The sequence below is a fragment of the Sturnus vulgaris genome, chromosome 1, assembly GCF_052056855.1.
Source record: "Sturnus vulgaris isolate bStuVul1 chromosome 1, bStuVul1.hap1, whole genome shotgun sequence".
NCBI lineage: Eukaryota > Metazoa > Chordata > Aves > Passeriformes > Sturnidae > Sturnus > Sturnus vulgaris.
In genome coordinates this window covers 61,342,891-61,366,626 of record NC_142243.1, presented here as the reverse complement: position 1 = coordinate 61,366,626, position 23,736 = coordinate 61,342,891, and the positions used below count along the sequence as shown (strand labels likewise).

At 40.6% G+C, this 23,736-nt stretch overlaps 1 protein-coding gene across 4 annotated transcripts in view; it reads left to right on the top strand.

Annotated features, from left to right (window-relative positions):
• The window catches only part of PDE1C (phosphodiesterase 1C), a 288,097-nt gene that overhangs the window by 29,654 nt on the left and 234,707 nt on the right, over window positions 1–23,736 (top strand). For all 4 annotated transcript variants that reach the window (XR_015804815.1, XM_088167961.1, XM_088167971.1 and 1 more), the window contains exon 3: window positions 11,039–11,210. Coding sequence is in view for 3 of the 4 variants with exons in the window: in XM_088167961.1 (XP_088024087.1) it covers window positions 11,039–11,210 (172 nt within the window). In the remaining variant the exon portion in view is untranslated. The remainder of the gene's footprint in view (window positions 1–11,038; window positions 11,211–23,736) is intronic.

Below are 23,736 nucleotides of genomic sequence, written 5' to 3'. Positions count from 1 at the left end.
TGCAGAACTTCAGTCTTACTGAACAGAGTTGAGGCAAATTTAAATGAATGGAGGGCATTTTGGCCTTACTATAATTTCAAGCATAAAAGTTATAAATGTCTCAAAGACACCGAAGTTCACTATGGTGCTTACAAAGAGCTTTGTGTCAACTCTTAGAAATAATACATGAAAAATGTTATTAAACCTTAGTGGTATCTCCTTTATCACTTTGCTTCACTCAAAAAGATTAAAAACTAAAACTATGGCTTGAGATTTGACCCGAATTTGAATAAAAAGAAAGGGAATATTTGGTAATGTAACACCAACTGACCATGACTGTGACCATATGAATTACTAGAAGGATAGGATAGAATATGTGGAAATGAGGATAAGGATAGGGCATCCCAATCATAATATGTGCAGTTTCATGGTGATTTGTGATCACTTAGTAGGAAAAAAGTCTCTTCATTCCTAAAAGGAGGCGAGCATTTGTCATCATCATGGGCAGTGCAGCTCAAAACATTAAAATACTTTACATCTACAGTGCAGTATTTTGAACAGTCACAGGATGGCATTCTGAGCCTCCAGCTCAGCTGTAAGGTAATGTACCCATCTTTCACAGGGTACAATAAAATGAGGGGGAAACATTTTTGCAAACCTTTAACCTTATTCACAAGGATTTAAAATTAAAGTTGTTGAGGACTACATCTAGTGCAGGTAGCTTGCTGGGCAGCCTATGGCTCAGCAGAAAGACCCCAGACAATTGAGCACATGGACTGTAAAGGTATAAAAGCCCAGGGATTGCTTGGTTCAGAATCCCTCCTCCTCAGCACCCAGCTCAAGCTGGTTTTTTGTCTGTACCAGATCAAATTATTTTAAGGATCCAGATATCTGACACTGCTATGGGAAACCCGTGTCCAAGCAGGTAAGGGGGGTCTTGTCTGACTGTATGAGAGTGCTGTGTGTAGGGAGTCAAGCAGGGAAGCTGTTGGCTTATCAGAGCTGGCTGCTGTGAAGGGGCTTCAGTCGCAGAAGTGAAAATCTCAGGTGGTGAGAGTGTGACTGCTGGAGTGAATCCCGGATGGTAGACAGGAAGGTTTCCTTGCAAACACAAAAAATGTTTTGTGGATTTGGCTGAACTTGGTTCAGAGAGAAAAGGCTGAGTTGTTTATACTTAAGAAAAACTGACGAAACCAAACACCATCAAGAAAACAGCCCAACCACTTTTAGGAATTATTTGTGCCAGTAAAAACTCATAAGCATTTTACAAGGTTATGTGTGAAACTTTTCAATATAGTGAGCTGTAGACAGTGTTTCAATCTACAATGATTCCTTCAAGAGTCTAGCCTAAGGGTCTATTTGACATTTTTGTGGACTTCTTAAAGGATTTTCTTCTTTCACAACTAAAAAATAAGCAATTGGTATGCAGATGAAACATTTCTGGTGAGCCCACAAAACACTAGCTAGTTCCTCACTTTGATCTGTTGCTACTCTGTGCACATGGAGACTCTTCAAAGGAAGGATTCAGGGAGACCTGCTTGGAGAGGCACACTCATCTTCAAAATGTGTGGTATTTTTGTCTTAACTTTTTATGTGAATTCAGATTTATATATATAATTGTCTGTGAATTTATTGTTGGGATGTAAACTTAAAAAGCCATGTGAAGACTGGGTTTTTCAGAAGGTGCACATCAGCTGAAACAACATATGTATGAGATTTTCTGTGAACTAGTACTTGTTTATAATGATATCTTATATATACTTTTTGAAGATATTTTTAAAAGCACATTTTTCTACATGTACATTTATATTAGCTAAGAGAATAATAAACATGCAAATAATATTTGAAGACTATCTGTTGTAGTTGCTCTCAAGGAGATTTTATTGGTTTTATTCCTAAATGGAGGGCATCACCTGTGACCCAGTTTAGTAGCATGGTCACAGCAGCAGCAGGAAGCATTTCCGCTTTTCAAAATAGTGTTATTTATATTAACTTGGGAAGCACTTTTTTTTTGTTCTTGTTTATTTTCTTCTAGGGGGGAGGATAATATGCAAAGAATTTTTAAAAAGGAAAAAATTTAGATAAGAAAATGCTTTAAATTTTTGTTGTGGTTTTCAAGAGGTAAAGCTAGGGAATCTGCAGAGAATTTTGGCACTTGCTGCACTGCAATTAAGGTATAACATTATTTGTTGTTGGACAACATGCAGATGACTTCTTATTAGAAAATAGAGATGAGAATGTTTGTATACCAGATGCACTAGATGTATACTCTATATATTGCCCTAGCAAAGAAGGGATAGCCTGCACCTCTATCTAAACTTCAGCTGTCTCAAAACAAAGTTACAATATTTTATCTTTTTTTTTGTAAAGGGACGGTGAATGACAGACTGTCGCGTTCCACTGGGAGGAACTGCGAGTTCTTTTAAAAATAGATGGTCAAGGCCGAAATTAATTCAAACAAGGCAAACATTGTATCTGTTTATTGGTCACGAAAAACAAAAGGAAAAAGGACTTGCCCAAACAAAAGAGGTCTGGAAAAGACTTGAAAGAAGGAAGGGAAATGGAAAAGGAGTGGGGGAGAGGGGAGAGAGGGTGGCTTAGTGCGGTCGGTGTCCCGGCTGGGGGCGGCGCTCGCTGCCCGCAGTGCCCGGGCCGGCTCTGACCGAGCCCGCGGCTCCCGGAGGCTCCACGGGCGCGGCTCCCGCCCCGACGGCTCCGGGCTCGCTGCGAGAGGGAGCTGCGAGCTCCAGGACCCTGGACAGGGACACGGCCAGGAGCCGGGGCAGGGCTGAACGCAGGGACACGGGCAGGGACACGGGCAGGGACACCGGGAGGCAGCACAGGTGCCAGGGCGACCAAGAGCCAGCGAGGGCAGGCTGGGGCCAGGGCAAAGGAGGGAGAGGGCAAACCGATAAACAGCAGTGAACCCCAGCGAGTAGCAGCGAGTCTGGTATAACGCAGTTATACCCCCTAGTCCCTCTCAAAGTCTGCCCGCGGACAGATGACCACTGTCCCAGTCCAACCTTTCTTTGCCATCCGCTGGTGGACACCTTTCATGAACGGATTGGAGAAGCCCCTCGACGATGTCACCTACTGACTGCCTCATCTGAGGTGTTGCCAGGCGAAGTCCCCCTAGAGATGAGGCTTCCCCCACTCCTGGTTGCCTCCTGCAAGCTGCATGTGTACACTCCCTACCCCCACGTCTCTGACAACCACGACAACCAGGGTTGAGACAAACTAAAGTGACTAAATCAAAACTAAATTGGCTCCTCACACAGACCCAGAAAGAATACAGGCCATAATTAAACTCCCATGTCTGACTGTGAACAAGCAGGTATGAAACTTTCTTGGAGCTGTGGGATTTTGTTAGCTGTGAATTCCTGTATTAGGAGAATTGATGAAGTCTCTGAAAAAACCAAAAACGAAGAGTTAGATTTTATTGCATGGGGCTCAGTGAGAGCTTTTAAAGTAATCAAAGGGGTTTTGGAGCTTTTGGCATCTGCTTCAGCTCTCAGACTCCCTGATTAAATCAAATCCCTTTAATCTTTAAGTACATGAACATGAGGTATAGCCAATGGACCTCACCATAAACCAGTTGTATATATCACTCAGTTCAACTAGATCCAGTTGCAGTGGGATCACCAGCCTATACCAAATCAGTGACAGAAAGAGCAACAGTATTGGAGAAGAGCTGCCTCCTTTTCCTGAATCATTCTGTGATAGTCCATATCCCAGGTAAGCTGGAAGTAATGTTGAGACCCAAGTAATGTAGGCAACCCAAGCTTTATGGACACAATGGGCACATAGATATGAACTAATCCTCCTAATGGCCACTAATTTAGTCTTAAAAAGCTGTAACACCTTGAAATCTGCAAGTATAATAACTTTGCCTGATGATTTGAGGCTGCACCTTGAATCCTTACTACAAGAAAGTCATTGAAGTTCTAGAACATTACCAAAGAATGGCAATGAAGCTGGTGAAGGACCTGAAGCACAAGTCTTATGAGTAGCAGCTGAGGGAGCTGGGGTTATTTAGTCTGAAGAAACGGAGGCTAAGAACAGACTTTATTACTCTCTACAGCTACCTGAAAGGAGGCTGTAATGAGGTGAGGATTGATTTTTTACCAGTAACAAGTCACCAGATGAGAGAATATGGCCTTAAGTTGTGCCAGAGAATATTTACATTAGATAGTAGGAAAAATGTCTTTACTGAGAAGACAGTCAGGTACTGGAACAGGCCCAGGAAAATGCTGGAATCACCATCCTGGGAAGTAGTCAAAAAACATATAGATGTGGTACATGGCCCTGTCTGGTGGTCTACGTGGCAGTGCTTGGTTAGTGGCTGGACTTCATGGTCTTTCTCAGCCTTAAAGCTTCTGTGATGGAGAACATCACCATTGTGTGCAAGTGATGGATTTCAGGTAAAACACAGACTGAGTTAACTGATGTTCTGTTATGTAACCCTGTTGGTATATGAATGTGAGACTCAGAAGCTGACAGAAAAATGAATCTGTTTATTGCAGAGTTGAGACAGTACTTACACACTTAGTGTGAGAATCTTTGCTCAGTCCTTCACACACAACCTGGCTGTAGGCCTGTGATAAATCCATCAGCCTGGCAGTTTGTTAGTTTTCTCAAGGCTTGCAACCAATCTGTTATTGGTTGTTCAAGCCACCAGCAATAAAATAACAAAGAGAAGTCTGAGGGCAATTGAAAGAAACTTCAGGACCTTGGGATGATTAGTTGAGGAATCAAGAGCACAGGTAGTGATTTCCTTTGCCCTTCTGGTAACAAGAAATAATATTGATAAGAATGCATCAGGTCAATGTTTGGTTCCAAGCCTAGTGTTAGGAAGGAAAAGTCCTATTTTTTTTGATCATAGGATGATCTATTTAACACCTGCTCTACTGCCATCTGATGGGATGCACCTTTTTCAGAAAGGAAGAAGAGTTCTAGCACAAGAGCTAGTAGGTCTTGTTGATAGACCTTTAAGCAAGCTTGGAAGGGGGAAAGGGAAAATACCAGGCTTGCCAGTGATGAACAATGGGATGGTGTGCCAAAAACCAGAAGCAGCTGTGCACTAATAGGATCCCTCAATCTGCTTCATGAAGTGTTAGCTACAATGTACCATGCCTGAAATGTTTCTACACTAATGCATATAGCTTGAGGAACAAACAAGAGGTGGCTTTGGCCCAGTCCCAGAGATTTGATATCACTGGCATAACTGAAACCTGCTGGGATGAGTCCTATAATAGAAGGGTCAGAATGTATGGAACTCACAGTTGGCAATGGCACAGTTGGGGGTATCTGTATAAGTATCAAGGGATAAACAAATAATGTTAATGTCATAATGTTAATGTGAATCTACTATAGACCTCCTAGCCAGGACAATGATACTGATAAATTATTCTTTGATGAACAAAGAGACACTTCCAAGTCAACTGCTCTTGTCCTTATAGTGGACTTCTATTTGGTCTACATCAACTGGGAGCTTCACACAGCTGGTCCAGCCCAGGCCAGAAGATTGCTAAAAGCCTGGATGACAACTTTATGGAACAGGTCCTAAGGGAGTCAAAAAGAGACCCTCTTTGATCTGGTGCTTGTCAACAGAGAGGATCTCATGAGCAAAGTGATCTTGGCCACAGTGACCACAACTTGATTGAAATCTCCATTGACAGGAGGAAAAGTGCCAACAAAACTTCAATTTGACATGAGGAGAGCAGACTTTGGATTGCTCAGGGAATTAGTTTGTAAAATCCCCTTGGAAAACATTTTTGCAGGTGCTGAGGTGCATCGGTGCTTGTTACTTTTTAAACATCATCTCCTAAGGGTACAAGAGTAAGCAATTCCCAAATGCTAGAAGTCCATCAGGCAAAGGCAGAAGGCTGGCTTGGCTGAACAGGGATCTTGTCTTGGAAATAAGGCAGAGAAAGGAAGATATATGTGCAGTGGAAGCAAGGTCAGGTGACATGGGAAGAATACAGAGATACTGCTTCCTGCTGTAGGGAGAAAAATTGTGTGTCCAAAGCTCAATTAGAGCTAAAGCTGGCCAACAGGTATGGGACAATAAAAAGAGTTCAAAAAACTATATTATTGGCAAAAGGCAGTGCAGAAATAACATTGCCCCATTGCAGGATGAGGATGGTCATCTCACAGTGACATAGAAAAGGCAGAGGCATTTAATGCATTCTTTGCCTCTGTCTTCAACATGGATGGTGGACCAAGGGGGGTCTCAGTGCCCTCAGCTGGAGGACCACTGCTGTGAGAATGATCAAGACCCAGTTGAACCTGAATTTGTGTAGGATCTGCTTCTTCAGCTAGATCCCTCAAAATCTATGGGACTTTCATCCAAGAATCCTCAAAGGTCTAGCTGATGTAATTGCAAAACCTATTCTGATGATTTTTGAGCAGTCTTAGGAATCTGAAGAGGCCTCAACTGACTGGAAGCTAGCAAATGTTGTCCCAAGTTTCAAGAAGAGCAAGAAGGAGGACCCTGGAAACTACAGGCCTGCCAGTCTCACTTCAGTGCCTAGTAAAATAATGAAAAAGATTATTCTGAGAAGTATTGAAAAACTGGAGGAAATGCAGTGATTGGTCACAGCCAAGCATAGTTTTGTGAGTGAAAAGTCCTGCTTGTTGAATATGATTTCCTTCTACGACCGGGTAACCCACTGAGTTCATCTTGGAAAGCCAGTGGATGTAATCTGTTTGGATTTCAGCAATCCTTTTGATACTGTCTCTCACAGGATCCTTCTCAACAAAATGTCTAGCGTGCGACAGAATAATCATGTTACACAATGGATGAGAAACTGGCTCACAGGTCAGACACAAAGAGTTACAGGGAATGGAGTAACATCAAGCTAATGACCTCTCTAGTGGGGTTTTGCAGGGCTCAATCCTCAGCCCAGTTTTCTTCATTAAGGACTCGGATGCAGGACTTGAGGGAATATTAAGTAAGTTTGCTGTTGCCCCTAAACTGGGAGGAGCTGTCGACTCCCTTGTGGGCAGAGAGGTTCTGCAGAGAGATCTCGAAAAATTCAAGGGTTGAGCAATCAGCAACCATATAAATTTTAACCAGTCAAATGCTGGATTCTGCACCTGGGGCATGGTGTAAGGCCTCTAAAACTGGCTTGATAAGCCACTTAAAAGTGCTTGCTTCTTTTTAAGTACTTGGAGTTAGATGTGTGGAGATATACCAACAAGATATTCTCAAGAGGTCAAAACAAAAAAACTTTACTGGCAACCTCAGAAAATCAGAGAACTTTGGCAAAAGCATTCAATCAACATAGAACATTTCACCAAGCAGTAACTTAGCCCATTCAACTTAGCAAACTCCAAACACATCTGATTTTATTTTACTAGAAACTCTGAGAGCAGGGAATTAGAAGAAGAAGAAAGAGAGAGGAAAGATAGAGAAAAGAGCAAATATAGATGCCAGTCCTGGTTGCAGCAGCATTCCACTGAGAGAAATTTCAAGAGGAGGTAGGGTCAGGTCATGTGCATGCCTCAAGTGCTGGGTTAAGTACTCTTTGGCTTTACTGGGCCCTTCCCCAAGGTGGGGCTTCTGGTCATCTGGCTACACTGGGCTGAGACTTGGACTCCAGGGGTGGGTTGTAGCACGCTGCCTCCAGTGTGCCAGGGATTGCCAGCCACCATGGGGTTGGAATACAGGTCTACAGGGATGGGGTGTGTGAAGCAAGGCCATCACCTCATCAAAGCAAGGCCCAACCTTCCCCTTCCCTGGCATGTGCCTGAAATGTTTTGAGCCTGCAATCCTTCCAGCCTCTCACACACGGCATCTGTGACTGTGTGTACACCAGGGAATGAAAGTTTGGAGAGCAGTGCTGCAGAAAGGGACCTTGGATGATGGCCAGTTGACTATGAGTCAACAGTGTGCTTTAGAGGAAAGGAGGGCCAACTGTGTTGGGGTTTAATGGGATTTAATGGGGTTTCCATTAAGCACAGCCCTTCAAAGGAAGAGATTGTCCTGCTCTACTGTGCTCCAAAGAGGCCTCGGTACTGGGTGCATTTTCGGGGACCGCAATATAAAACTATCAGAGAGGTCCACGAGAAAGGTGAAAAGTCTGGAGAGAAAGCCTTAGGAGAAGTGACTGAGATCACTTGTTTTGTTTTCCCTGGAGAAGAGGAAACACAGAGGAGACCTCATTGGTGTCTTCAAGATCGTCATGAAGGAAGTGGAAGGGCAGGTACTGATCTCTTCACTCTTGTGACCAGTGACAGGACTTGAGGAAATGGCATGAAGCTGAGTCTGGGGAGATTTAGGTTAGATATCAGGAAAAGGTTTTTTACCCAGAGGAAAAAGTACCAGATTGGGCACTGGAATAGGCTCCCTAGGAAGGTAGTCACAGCACCAGACCTCTCTGAGTTCAAGAGCGTTTGAACAATGCTCTGAGGCACATGATATAATCCTTGGGACTGTCCTGTACAGCACCAGGAGTTGGACTCAATGATCCTGATGGATCACTGCCAACTCAGGATACTCTATGATTCTAAATGGCCTTACTGTTTCAGGGTGTTCCTATTTTGCTGTTAAAATTTTAGGTTAGGAAAAATGGATACACCATTCTTACATCAAATGAGTAGTGGATAACCAACCAGTTGGGCAATAACTAACTCCTGAGAATGCTTTTCTGTATTGGTAATTATTTAAGCACTTGTGCATAAGAATCAGTAGTCTTGTACTCTGCCCTATGAAAATCATCCTAGCATTTATTTTGCTGTGTTTGTTACTTGTAATAGTGTTGTATGTAAGAGTAGTGGTTAACTTTCTTGAAAGGTTTTTCTTTTCCCTTTTAATGTATTAGCAGGTATGCTAAATAAAAAAAAAATGAAGACTGTTGAGGATTCTACCTAGTGCAGGTAGCCTGGCATGCAAGTTACAGCTTGTGCCATGGGTGTGGGGAAATAGACAGCCCCAGGCAACAAGACATGACCATTTGTATAAAAAGGGCATGGGGACCTGAGCATAGTCTAGTGAGGGGAGAATGGTCAGAGTGGCCAGTTACACAGAGACTCTGGCAGGAGCCAGTGAAGGATGAGAAGACCTCAGAATAAATATCACCATTGAAATGGGTGCATAGACTGTAAGGATAAAAAATCCAGGGATTTCTTTTTTGGGATACCTCCCTGGAGACACCCAGATTCAGCTGTGATAGTGTGGAGCAGCATGGGAGCCAGATGTGCTATGGGAAACCTGGGGACAAGCTGGAGAGGAAAAATCTTCTCTGACTGTGTGATTGTAATGTAAGTAGTGAGTCAAGTGGGGTGCTGTCAATTCACTGGAGCTGTCCTCTGCAAAGGGGCTTCAGTCCAAACAATGAAAGTCTTGGATGGCTGGAGTGTGAGTGGGTTCTGGATGATTAGACAGAAAAGTTTCCTAAACAGTTATCTACAGAACAGCTGTACCATTACAGGCCCTTGAGTAATAATATTGTATAGATGTTGCTTTTATTTCTGCTGTTACTGTGTAGTCATTACTTGGCTTTGGACTAGCCCATGTGAGAAGTTATGTTTCTAGCTATTGTAGCACAGGGCTTGGCACAGAATCTCAAGGCTACCTGCAACTCTGGGTAAATATAGTTCTTGTACCTTAGGTAGTTGCTCAAATTCAAGAGCAAAGAGAGTATGAAGTTTTCCTGATTACCTGGAAAATAATTCTGAACATAATTATGGGATGTGGAAAGTAGATGAGAATTATTACTGATCTTCTGTCTTTATAAAATTTAGACTGTGTGAAAATAAGATATTTAAGACAATCAGCAAAAAAGTGCTGCTGGCTCCTGTCCATAGCAGCAAATACTGCTGCTTCTGACAGCATAGATTTTTGTGATTTATTCTCTTGAGGCATGGGGTAACAGCTCTCCTGGTTGGTTTTGTCTTTTGTATTTAGTGTGTATTGCATCAAAAAGTAACCCTTAATCCATGTATTAGGTCCACTGGATAACTGATCTGAAACCTGAGAAAATACTGGAAAATTTTACCTGTATAGTTCCTAATTAAAATCAGTTGCTGGCTTCAGAGATACCCCATTTTCCAGATTAAAAAAAAAAAAATTACATATTGCTATAAAGCCCTTGGAGAATGACTACTAGCAGAGTTGGTTTGTATTAGTGTTTTGGAATGTGGTAAGATTAATGCTTGCTGCACCTCTGTTATGGGAAATCTGAAATAGTAATCAGCATTTCAGTACCTACCTGTTCTTATTTGGTCTTCTAGTTCAGTCATGTATCATTCTAGAATACTTGAAAATTAGAATATGACAGAGGTGTTCAGTATGGGAGTATTGCTGGGATTTTCAGAAATGCCTGATTTATTCAAAAACTCTTTGGAAATATTTGAAAATGTGAAACAGACACTTAACAAAATTTAAGTCATGTATTCTCTTCTACAGCAGGGTGGATGTCTGATTGAAGGATGCTACTTGTACTTTGTAGGTGGAACTAGACTTAAAAATAAGCATGAATTCTCTGAATGACATGCAAGAGCCACTTGATGGCACTTCTAAATAAATGTAAAAAAAAAAATCCATATAAATATTTTGTCATTTGAATATCTACTGTGAAAAGCTGAAGTTTGACAGAAATTAAATATATTTGCTGGTACTAATCCTGCAGTGACCTCTTACCTATAATTTGACCACTACTAACTAGTCTAAAGAATGTCAATGATGAGTATTGTATTGATATGTTACTTTGATTTTTTTCCCAGTTCTTTGGCTAAAGACCCACATCAACACATACTAAGTTAAAACCTAAGTGTGATGTGGAGAGGATGTTTTTTTTATTGAGGTGTGAAAGCTTCATGTTCTGTAATAAAATATTTTTATGGGAAGTATTTCAGTTTTGCATTTGGAATGACCCTGATGTTGGTGCTTATTTCCACTTCAGACTTTTTTTCAGGTTTTCAGGTTTTCAGGCTTATTCCCAAACTGTGGTCATGCAAAGGAAAAATGATAGCAGACCACCTTTGCTTTTCAGAATTCTGACACACTGGGCAATAAGCCTATGAATTTATTTTCCTTCTCACTCTGTTTTTTCAGGGTCTAAATCACAAAACTGCTTATGGAATACCATTATCGGTGGGCTGGCCAGCAACCACAAGGAAAGGCCAAAGCTGACCATTATCAATGACCCTAGACCTCCTGAAGAAATTTTAGCAGATGAACTACCGCCAGTGGACAGTCCTGAGGCACTGGTGAAAACATCTTTCAGGTCTGACTAAGTTTACTTCATTTATTATCGAGAAGATATCTTTTTAAGATTAAATCTGCAGTGTGGGTTTGATGACAGAAATTGATACTGAAAGATTCTGTAATGCTGTGTATCTTTGTACTGAAAAAGAGCGTAAAAAGAAATCCATAAATAATATTGACGGGATTTTCCTTTAATTTCTTATATTCATTAGCCTCCCTAAAAGATTATTTACTAGGCAGAAAGTCTGTAACTAGTCAGCAAAAACAGCTCATTACATGAAGATGTCTTTGAAGGTTGGTATTGTTTCATTTGGAAGTGATTTAATGATGAATAATTGCACTTTAGGTCAGATGATGTGCTTCATTGATGCAAGGGTGAGTTAGAGCTTTTCCTATTGATGTAATGTCTTGAGAACTGTCTAGTCTTAATTAATTATGAAGGGGAAGAACTCTGACCAGGGGTTTGCAAAAAAGTGATTTCTGCTGTTGTAGAGTGATATATCTATGTTTTAAAGTGAGATCTATATATTGCTATGTTTTCTACTCTTTATTTAATGCTGTTGATATGCAATTGCCATATATTTCTTGGAAACATATTTTCTGAAAATTTGTCTCTCAAAGTGAGGTAAAATAGGGAAGCCATATGGCATACAATGGATTTTTGACTGGAATGTGAAAATTGGTGTGCCCAGAAAAAGCAAAGTGAGTGGCAGAATCGATTTTTCTAAATGCTTTTTGAGCTTATTTGTTGATTGTTGAAAATTTGTGCTCTACTCTTCTTTTGAATTAAACATACCTGTGTTTAAAATAATGTTCCTTGATTTGGATAAATTTCTCTGACTACAGTGATTTTGATTATACCTGAGTCTGTGAAGCTTATTTCACTCTTCATATAATTATTGTTTTGAAGGTACTTGATCAAATCATTATATTAGGTAGCAATTTTAGGTATTTGTTCATACTGCTTGATGTTTAAAAGCATAATACCATAAAATGAATTTATGCCAGTCTATATAAATAACCCTGTAATTTCATAGTGGATTTTCATTCTTTAATATTCACATTTAAATGATTCAGGACAAGGGTTTCAGAGCCTGGATCCTCCTTTTATGATGGCCTATGGTACTTAATGCCTTAAAAACTTTGTATCTCTGATACTTAGAATCTCTAATTTCAAGAGATCTAAGTATTTGTCAGCTTTTATTTCTGACAATATATGGGTAGCAGCATTCCTTACATTGCCATTGTCAAGATAATTTTAAACATTTAATGCAGCATTTCAAGTGGTATAGCATAAAAAGGACTGATGAGTTGGGAAATGTAATTTAACAAAACAGTTTTGCTAATACAGGTTAAAACGCTTTATAAACATCACAGAGCCTTTGTATTATATCAATATAGATGTTACTGTACAATGTGGCATTTTGGGGGGGCTTTATAGATGGAAATAAAAACAAATTGTTGTCACAAAATAAATAGTAAATGCCTAGTTTTCCAAAGAAACAAAGCCCTGTGTGTGCTGAAGAGCACTGAACACACATCTCTTGTGTGGATGAACTATTAGATGGGGACCAGGCAAGGAGAGCATTTCCCACTGTAAGTGAAGATCAGGTTCATGGCCACCTGTGGAAAGTGATTCTACTTAAGTCCATGGACTGAAGTAAAATGCATTGCAAGAACTGGCCAATGTAATTGCCAAGCCAACTCTCCATGATATTCAAGAAGTTGTGGCAGTCAGGTGAAGACCCTGGTTACTGGAAAGAGAGATACATGGTACCCATCTCAGGAAAAGGTAGAAGGGAGAATCCTGGGAACTACCAACCTGTCCATCTCTCTTCTATGCTTAGGAAGATCATGGAACAGATCCTCCTAGAAGCCATGCTAAGGCACATGAAAGGGAGGTGAGCTGAGACAACCAGCACAGTAAAGTCCTGCCTGATCTAGAAACCTTAGCGACCTTATACTATGGAATGATTACATCAGTGGGCAAGGGAAGGGATCTAACCTGGATTTAGGAAAATCTATCTGGATTTATTTAAGGCCTTGGATATGGTTCCCCACAACATCCTCTCTCTAAATTGGAGAGATGGACTGGTGGGAGGGACTGTTCACTGAAGGAGGAGTTGGTTTGACAGTCACATCCACAGGGTAATCAACAGCTTGGGGACCCAATGTGGGCCCCTGAGGAAGGTGTCCATATTTGGGCCAGTGCTACTTAATGTCTTTATCAGGGACATAGACAAAGGGACTGAATTTACCCTCAGTAAATTTGCAGGTGACACCAGATCAAGTGGTTGGCTCATCTAAAGTACCAGAGGTACCTGGACAAGTTTGAGAAAAGGGCCCATTGGAACCTCATGAGGTTCAACAAGCTGGAGATTCAAATGCCAGATTCTGCACCTGGCTTGAGGTAACTGCCAGTACTATACCAGCTGGAGGATGAAGAAATTGAGAGCAGTCTTGCAGAGAAGGACTTGGGGATGTTCTGGTGCATAAGAGGCTAAATATGACCCAACGGAGTGTGCTCACAGCCCAGCAAACTGTGTCCTTGTCTGAATCAAAAGACCGAGGCCAAAAGGTCGAGGGAGATGATTCCAGTCCCCTACTCCACTCTCATGAGACCCCACTGGGATATTGTGTCCAGTTCTAGAGTTCTCAAACACAAGAAAGAATGGATCTGTTGGAGCAGATCCGGAGGAGGACCCCAACAATGATCAGAGAGATGGAAAACCTCTCCTATGAGGAAAGGCTAAAAGAGTTGGAGCTGTTCAACCTGGAGAAAAGAAGGCTCCAGAGACACTTCCTCATGACCTTACAGTTCTTAAAGAGGGCTTATGGGGGAGATAGAGACACACTTTTCAGTATGTCCTCCTGTTACAGGACAAGGGGTAATGATTTTAAACTGAAGGGGTGTCGATTTAGATTAGCTAGAAGGAAGAAAATTTTTTATACTTTGGAAATGGTAAAAAACTGGAACAGTTGCCTAGAGACATAGTAGATGTCTCATCCCTAGAAATATTTAAGGTTAGGTTGGACTGGATTCTGAGCAACCTGATTTAGTTGATGTTCCTGGGGCTGAACTAGATGACCTTTAAACAGTCTCTTCCAACTCACAATATTTTATGATTTTATGGTTTTAAGGTGATGTCAATGGGAGTAACAGCTATGAGCCTTACTTCACTGTCTTGTCTCAGTTATAACGAGTGCCTTTCTCCAGTCACTTAACAGAGAGACACCTTCAGGAATTCTGCTTTACCATGTCTCACATTTTGAGAATCTCTGAACATCAAAGCTTGGCTGTGTCTACTTAAAGCAATATGTGGGGTCTGAAAATTGGAGAGGGAGGTCGTGTTGTGCAGGACAGATGTGACTATGCAAAGAACAGGTGTTTAAAGCTAATTGATGGGTAGAATAAAGCCCATATTCTGTCCTTGCTAGGTCTCAATATTTGTTTACTGCCTGTTTTATTTGGATTAAAAAAAACCCCAACACATACACAAATAAGAGAGATGAGTTTCACTTTGCCTAACTTGTTAAAATAATAAACAAAATCACTGCACAAAGGTGAGCACGTGAAATACACTTTCTTGTATTTTAAACAGTTTGTACATCTGTTGTACATCTGTTGTAGATGTACAACAGATCCAGGTCTCATTTATCATTAAAACATTGTTAGTCTCTCTTCTTTTTAATCATGGATAGACTATGTTGGGCCTGACACACACAGAGGGTAGATATATTTTTGAAGCCAAATGTTGTATACCTGTACAAGCACGTGAATCTTAAATGTCTGTGTGACATTAATGTATACAAGGCTGTTCCAGGGACTGTTAGCTGCCTGACTTAGTGAATTTGCCAGCCTAGTCTTCCCTTCAGATTTATAGAAGAAACTACATATGGGTGGGAAATTGTGTATAGGAAAATACATGAATTTAAGTATAGTCTTTATCTTGATAAGGAAGTGTTTAATAAAGTATTACTTAGTTATCTCCACCATGAGAGATTAATAGCCTCTACATACTAATATCAAACTGGTATGGCTTGCAATCCCTGTTGCCATAACTCTTAGCCTGGTTTCCTAGGGGAAACTGACTATCCTTTTCCTAAGGAAATATTCTGCAGAGCAGGGTAGACTGACTTCTGTGTCCTGAGCAGTGTAATTCCTCTGGGAATGTCCACCCAAGGAGAACTGATGTGCATGTGCCTGAGGTGTCCTGGGATTTGTGGAGTGTTAGGGCTGCAAGACAGCAGGAGCATTTCTTTCCTGCAGTATGATGCAGAGGCTGCATGCTGTAATTTTAGAAACATAATACCAAATCATAGATTTTTTCAGGTAGCAAATCTGTTCTGCTTATTGCCCTTTCAGGCCATAACGGGGCAAAGGAACAGATCTTCATAACCATATATGTTCAGTGGGTTTTCTTTATGGGCAGTGAAAGGAAGCATCTTCATATCTTCAAGGTTTTCTATTTGTGTGTTTTTCCATCCAACCTGAAATTTCAATCATGCTATAGCATCCTTTTAACTTCTCTGGGTTTGTAAATACGTTTACCTGGGCATATATTGCACACCTTAAGACATAGTGCTTGGTGCGAGAGTGAAAGACTTGTGATGTAAATGAGCATCACACTGGCAGATTTACAGATGAGGGATATTTTGGAGTTGCATATATGACTGGACTGCACTAAAATTTGGAATTACGAAAATGAAGGCTCTTGCCCAAGTGGCTTACCAGTGACAGAGTGTTATGGTCTGGTTTTTAAAGTTATTGAAAATGCCTCTGCCCAAATTAAGGTGCAAATGAGACCATATGCCAAAATCAATAGTATGGATTTTATTTGATAGTGAATGGGGGGAGGGGGAGGAGGGCAGAGAGAGAGAGAGAGAAGAAAATAGGGAAGAGGTGGGGAGACAGAAAGAGAATGACAGAGACAGATTAAAAAAAATATCACCACTCCATGGATCCCAGCTATATACTGTTGATCCTCTCCAGCTGGTCTTCTGGGTGGTGAGAGTGTCCCCCAAAAGGGATAGAATCCAGTTTGGCAGTTTGACAGAGTCTCTTGCAGCAGACTCTGGATCTGTTGCATCCCTTTGCATCATGTGCAGTCCTGTGGTGCAAGGGCTCAGGAACGAGTCTGGGGAGCGCCTTGGGGGTCACTGATGGATTGTGACCCCTCTGCTGCCTCTCACGTGCATGTCCTGTGGATTGGGCCTGTGGGGCTGGGGGTATCAGAGCTGTGCTGGTTTGGGTACGGGAAGGTGGATACTCAGCGCCTCTGACCAGAGGTTACACCACAGCCCTGAAGCCTCCTCCACTCCCCTCAGCTGGGAGAAGTCTCTGTAAACTTGGCCTCTGGGGGCTGTGGTGTCCCCCACACCAAACCCAGCCAGGGATGATTTTCTGCTGTTTGGCTTTCTTATGGATGCATTCCTTTTCCTCAGCCTCGTTTGTTTCTCCCTAGACCTGGGATGATTGTCCCCTTTATCTTATCTGGGTGGCTTATCTCACAGTCCAAAGTTCCAGTCAGGCATCTTCAAAGAAGGATGAGCTTCTGTGGTTGTCTTTATACAGATTTTGCTATAATGGGCCAAACTCCTTCACTAGAATGTTTAAGGCATGAAACATTTCAGTCTCTGACACAGAGGTGTAAGGAAAAAATAAAATAAGTTGCAAATTAATCTATTAGCACTTCATTGTGTAGTAAACAAATCACTGATCTACTTGTGCTGACTCTATTTTTCTATTATTCATGTACAGAACTTCATACTCTTCAGAGTGCATGCAAGATGGTCACCCTTTCATGCTGTATCACAGTATAATCTTTGTATTAGTCACACAGCAATAATTTGAAATAACTTTCTGGATAGGTGAAAGCAGCATTGGAATCTAATATTTCTCATCTCCTCTGGAAATAAACTATGCAAGGTGAGTTGCAGTGAAGCTTATACTCAGCTGAGTGAGTAGGTGTTGTATTTGTTTTCTCACACTGAGAAATGTTTCTTCAGCTGTGAAATAAATAACTGATCATTTAAAAGGAAGACATGCATAGGTGTTTTATAATCTGAGAAGTGCAGTTACAGGACAGGAAGTTCCATGCTGGTAGGTAGCAGTATACTGACAAAATCCAGCACTTATTGCCAATAATAGTTCAGGTAATTTTATGACTAGAAAACTTCCTTTGAAAAATTACAATCTGGGTTTCAGAAGACAAAAAAAAAGCAGTCAGTGCAGAGTGAAGTATTTTCAATGCAAAATTGTGTGCAAATGTTTTTCCTTTGGTGGAAGGGCTACAAGACTTGTTGGCATTTACTACTTTCCTGATAATTTATTCTGGAAAAACAAACACAACTCAGTTAAGCCAAAACATCTTCCAAGAGGATCCTCTAACAGACTAATCGACTCATCTTTGTTGAGTGTGTATAAATGAAGAAAGGACTGTTAAGTACTTGTCTCAAAAGAAGAGTCCTCTAAGCTGCAGATATTTTCAAACAGTTAATAAAAGTGGCAGTTGTTGTTTTTGAAGAGAATGTTCCAATTTCAGAAGGCAAGTCCTCTTCTATTTTCTTCTTTCTCATGTAGTAAATTCACTGTGTCGTGTATGTCTTAGTCTCATGTTTGTCTATGCTTTGGATAGACGATGCAGCATTTTCATCTTGGATGCACATAATGAGACTCATGTCATACCTCATTAGCACAGGAATTATCTCACAAATTCCATACTCTATATGTGCAGGTACCATGGGAATCATATGAATAGCTAGGGTTTGACTAGTTGATGGTGAGATGGTATTCAAAGAAAGCTGTAATGAAAATTGCTCTAACAAGTTACTTCACATGGAGATGCATTTCTGAATGAGTGAGTATTGATAAGTAGTACAATTAATTAGGACAGTGTATAACAAAAGTCCCTGCATGTATAGACTTTGTGGCACATATACCTGTTAGCACCTATACATCAGGTAATCTTAGCAGAGCATGAGCTAAAGCAGTCTATTTTTATACTTTTTTAAAGCACAAAAACTTGGTTTTGTGAATTCATCAAGATTTTGATTAATTTTAGAACTTAGGATCTCTAAATTGTATAGGTTTTCAAGCTAAAGAGAGCAAGATTAATCTACGAATATTTACCTTCAACAACCTAGTAATACTATCTACATCATATTTCATGATATCCAATTTAATTATGAAACATCTGTGATGGAGGCTGCATAACATCTTGCCTTAAATACAGTTTTACGAAAACAGGACCAGTTTAGGAATACCGATTATGATATTTAGAGGATGTCAATGATGTTTTGCTAACTGAAGGAGACATGCAAGACTGTGATGTGAAATATCATTCATGAAGATATTGTAAGTGTACAAAGGTGAAATAGTTCTGTACCCTCTGAGCAACCTCAAGTAGTGTCTGTGTGTGTGGTGGTTTCACTCTGGCTGAAGGCCAGCTGCCCATCAAAGCCACTTTGACATTCCCCACCTCAATGGGCGGGAGAGAGACAATTTAACAAAACATTCATGAGTTGAGATAAGGATAGAGAGGGATCACTCATTGATAGCTGTCATGAACAAAACAGACCCAACATGAACAAGTTAATTTTATTTATTACCATTTGAAATCAGAGCACGATAATGAGAAGAAAAACAAATCTTAAAACCAACTTTCCCCCACTCTTCCCTCCTTCCTGTCTTAACTTTATTCCCAATTCTCTATGTCCTCCTCCACAGCAGTGCACATGGGGAAAGTTTCTACCAGCTTCTCAGAGAAGCTGCCCCTATAGATCTCTGACTATAACAGCTTTGCCACATGAATTCAATAGAGTGGATCTAGTTAGTTTTTACATAAGTGTAAAAGTAATCTTACCTCATGTAAATGATAGGGATTTTTATTTTAGTTTGCATAAATGGTGAACACATAATGCAGTTAGTGGTAAAACATAAGTGCAACATGGTTTCTTGGAAAATACAGAATGAAAATACCTTTGCTGCTATTTCATTGCAAGCTTCTTTGACCTTTGAATCAATCCCTTGAGCCACAAGACAGCTCTAGAGTAAATAATTGGAATTAAGCTTTTTCACTTTTCTCCTAGTCCTGTTTAGAGTGAAAGGTACTTTATCCATCCATCCATCCATCCATCCATCCATCCATCCATCCATCCATCCATCCATCCATCCATCCAGCAAGCCAGCCAGCCATCCATACATATACATAGAAGCATAGTTATATAGTTATATTATAAGGATGCTTCAGTCTTGAGTCTATTAAAAAAAATTGATCTCATTTTGGGAGCAAAACTTGGATCAGTTCTTGGGCCAAACAACATCTGTTGTTTGCCATTACATAACATTAGTTTAAAACAAAATACTTTATATATTTATCCACCATAAGATATGAGGGTTTAAAATCAGCCACAGAGTAGATGAAGCAGAATGAGTGGAATTACAATAAAGATGTTCTGTGGTAACTCTAGTAATATAAGAGATAGTTATATCAATTTAGCAGCACAGTTTTTCTTAAAAAAGACACTGTTGCCTCGTAATGGGAGGAATGCTGGTTATATAATGGCCCAAGATTTTGAAACTTGTGGCACAGGTCAAATGTGCAAATACTTAATCTACAAGCAATACTTGATGGGATTGTGTTGGTACATCTATGTGCAGTGGACGGTGCTGGCAGCACCCTGCTTCTTTGGCAGAGAATTGGGCTGTTTGTCTTTGCATCTGTTTTGTCTGAGACATTTTTAGAGGAAGCACATTTCAAAATGCAGTGCTATGCTGCAGAATTACGTTATGGCTTTTTCTTCCTTTGTAAAGGGAAGCAGATGGCAGTGCAGGGCAGAGTGCTGTGCATAGGGTAGGTGTGTAAGCAGGGGGTGATATCACAATGGGCCTTCTGCCTGCATGCTCCACCCCAAAGGGTAGCCCTGTTCACAGGTCTCCAGATGCAAGTGTAGGAGCACAGCATGGAGGCTGCAATTCCTGTTCCCTTGAGCTTCTGATGCACTGCTACATCAGCATCCTTTGCTGCTCTCTTAGATCCCCTCTGTAAACCTCATGTCTCACACATCCTCTTCCAGACTGCTTCACAGAGGGGAAGTCTTCCCATCCTTCTCCTCCCAGAAGGCAGAAGGGGAGTGATAATATAGATGATAGTCACTAAATGTGCCCAGGGAGTCATCATCTTACACATCTTTGCAACTCCCCCTGTCTGGCATCCCCTTCTTCTTCCCCCCTTCCAGGGTCCCACACTTCTCAGCTCAAAAATCTTGTCCTCTTCCAGCTCCAGCTCCTGGCACAGATTTCCAATACTTATCTACCAGCTGTACTTACAAAAAAATTCATTCAGAAAAGACCCCAGTAGCTATACCAGTAGCTTAAAAGAGAGGACCAGGATGAGCAAGATGGACCACTGTAGACTTTCTCAAGCTCTTGTTTTTTCATTTGAAAGATTGCGGTGATAGATGTATCAGCCTCTGAAGGAACATCGCTGCTATGGAAGAAGGTGCTTCAAGAAGTATGAGGCAAATGGAGCCTGCCTAGACAACATTTGGAGGTGGCCAAGGGAAAAGAGTATGTGCATCTGTTTATGGTGTATCTGAGTTTGGAGACCTCTCTGGGGTTGTGTTTATCACAGAGTCACTTACAGTTTTGTTTCCAGTCTTCATGCTTTTAGAAGACTGGGAAACCAATGGTACTTTGGCTTACATTTCACATCTTGATTTCTTGTTTTTTTCTTTCATATCATCTGCACAAAGAAAGTGCAGTCTAAGTTTAAACAAGGGCTGTTTTTCTCCTGGAGTCTGATGTAATTCTTCTTAAACAGAGATGTTGTGGTGTAGCTTCAGTCAACTATCAAGCAATACACAGCTGCTCACTCATTCCTCCACCAGCAGGATCACAGAGATAATTGTAAAGGTAAAAACTAGAAAACATGTGGGTTGCAACAAAGATAGGTTAATAGGTAAAGCAAAAGCCATGCACACAAGCAAAGAAAAAACCAAAGAATTAGTTCACTGCTTCCCATGGGCAGGCAGACATTCAGCTGTTTCCAGGACAGCAAGCAAAATGGTGTATAATAGTTACTTGGAAAGACAAATGCCATCACTCTAAACATTCCTCCTTCCTCCTTCCCTCCACCTTTATATACTGAGCATGATGTCATATGGTATTAAATATCTCTTTGGTCAGTTTGGGTCACCTGTCCTGGCTGTGTCTTCTCCCAAGCTTCCATGCACCCACAACTTCCTTGCCATCTCTATATTATCAACACTGTGTTCAGCACCACTATGAAAATAATTAATTTTACCCCATCCAAAAACAGCACAAGAGACCAAAAGGATTTTGTGGCAGCTTTTGCATTAGCATTCATGTGTCAAGATTTGAAAATATGCAACCACACGCCAGGCTCCAGGGTTTGGCAGGAGAAAAAAGTTTGTCTGAAAATCAAGTTTCCTTTACAGTGCAGGAATCCATTTTCCTTTTGACTATCATGGGAGCTGCAAAGTCAGAAACTTGCCTGGCAGTAAACTGATTTTGGGCTAGATTTCTTCACCCTTGCACTGAACACCTTATTTCAGAGGTGAAATAAGCCTATCTGTGAAACTAGCAGTACTGCTCACGTGGGATGCTCAGAAGATGATGTTCTGTTCAGTAGACGAGGCTGAACCATCCCTTCTGTGGCTCCTTGAGCTATTGTTTTATTTGTAAAGAAGTACTTTCATTCCCATTTGCTATTTTCTTTGTGGAATTTATTTATTAAAAGTGAAACAAGGGTGCTTTGTGGGAAACAGATTAACAGGGAAAATATTTATCTTCCTGTCATCCTTGGGAATCCATTTCTTATAATATTACAATTTGTTGTTTTCTCTGGCTGAAGAAATGGTATTATTATATTTAAGATAAATGCTGAAATGATATATCCATTAAATAAAATTTACGTAGAATGTCTTAATATATACTGTTTTTTACCCAGGAAAATCAGATGTACCCTCTTAAAAACAGTGTGGTTGCAGAGGACTTTATTTATTCCTAAATAGAACTAAGTAAGCTTTCAACCTAAAGTTTTATCTAAGTTAATAGCAGTTCTCTAAATATAATATTTCATGTTAGCAAGAATGAACAGAAGGAGATAACACTATGCCCAAATGAAATCACAGGGTTGATTCTCAGATAAGCATACTGAGTTTGGTAAAATTAGAAATGTTCCTGCATAACTGGGTTAGTATCTTTCTTATTACTTCTGCATCACTTACTATGCCACCAGAATGGTAACAATAGGTATTTTCTGCCATTGGGATACCAGTGCTGGAAGAATGGCTGGAGGAATCCTGAGACTTCTGGATCCATTCCTGGGATCACTGTACAAAATGCATTTTCCTAAATTTATCCTTCTAAACCCAACAAGTCTGAGTTTTAAAAAAAACCTTTAAAAATACCTATCAGATGTGGTACATCTGATAAATATAATTAAAAAGGAAAACTTTACTCTCTTAGACACATTTTAATGACATTTCATTATTTGTAACAAGTGAACTCATGTCTTAAATTTGACCATCTGTAGTTTCAAAGGAATCTATTCCACATGTACTGCCTTTTTTGTGTCTTTCTGTGAGTTCATGTTGATATAATACAACACAAATCTGTGGCATCTTCCCTAGCTAACTTGCCCAAGTAAACAATGAACACGTTATCCGAGGCACCACATGTTTGCTTGAGATTCCTCCAGTATTTACTGAAGCCAAGAGGACATTTGAAAGATGAGCTGATGTTTCTAGCTCTGAATTTTTGCCCTGGCATTCTTTGCAGTTCAATATGAAAAAAACTCTATAGGCTGCCATGCATAAAGAAATGTTTGCACAATTTCAAAATACAGGGACTGATCACAAGGCAGAGCAAAAATTTCAGTTCACTGATAGCACTTGCTTGATTGCTTTTTAGCTGCTTTGAGGTTCATAAAAGGACTGGGAGGACAAATGATCTGCTGAACCTCTTCCCATGTATTTTAAAGGTCTGAGAACATTGTATGAGATGCAAACTATGTGCTGGCTCTTGTGCCAAGCCTCAGCTGCTTTCCACCTGTAGCTAGGCTTCAGCACTGTCAACATTAGATGAACTCCCATGGAGAGGGATGCATGAAGCCAGCAGAAATTTCTGCAAGGAGAGGGGGATTAAAAACCTCTTGGAGTTCTGCCCCATCCTCAATGTTTGGGGGTGCATAAGCAAGTCCAGACTTCTCCCACCTCCTTTTTGTGTCACATAGTCATTGTAGGCACCCAGTTAGGTACATACCTCAGAGACTAGTTATTCCTTCCCTTCTCAAGGAGGCACTTTGTATCTTACCTTCTCTGACTTTTGTAATGAAATCATAGCTTTCTTTATTTCTTCCTGCCTTGATGTCAAAGCTTTGTCATTGGAGGGACTGCTGTGAAAAGGACACCTACTTACCATGGATTGACCCTCTTGTAAACACCTCAGGAGATTAGATGAGAATGTTACATGTGACTGTTGTGTTTACTCCACCTGAGTCTCAGGCAGTCTGATTCCT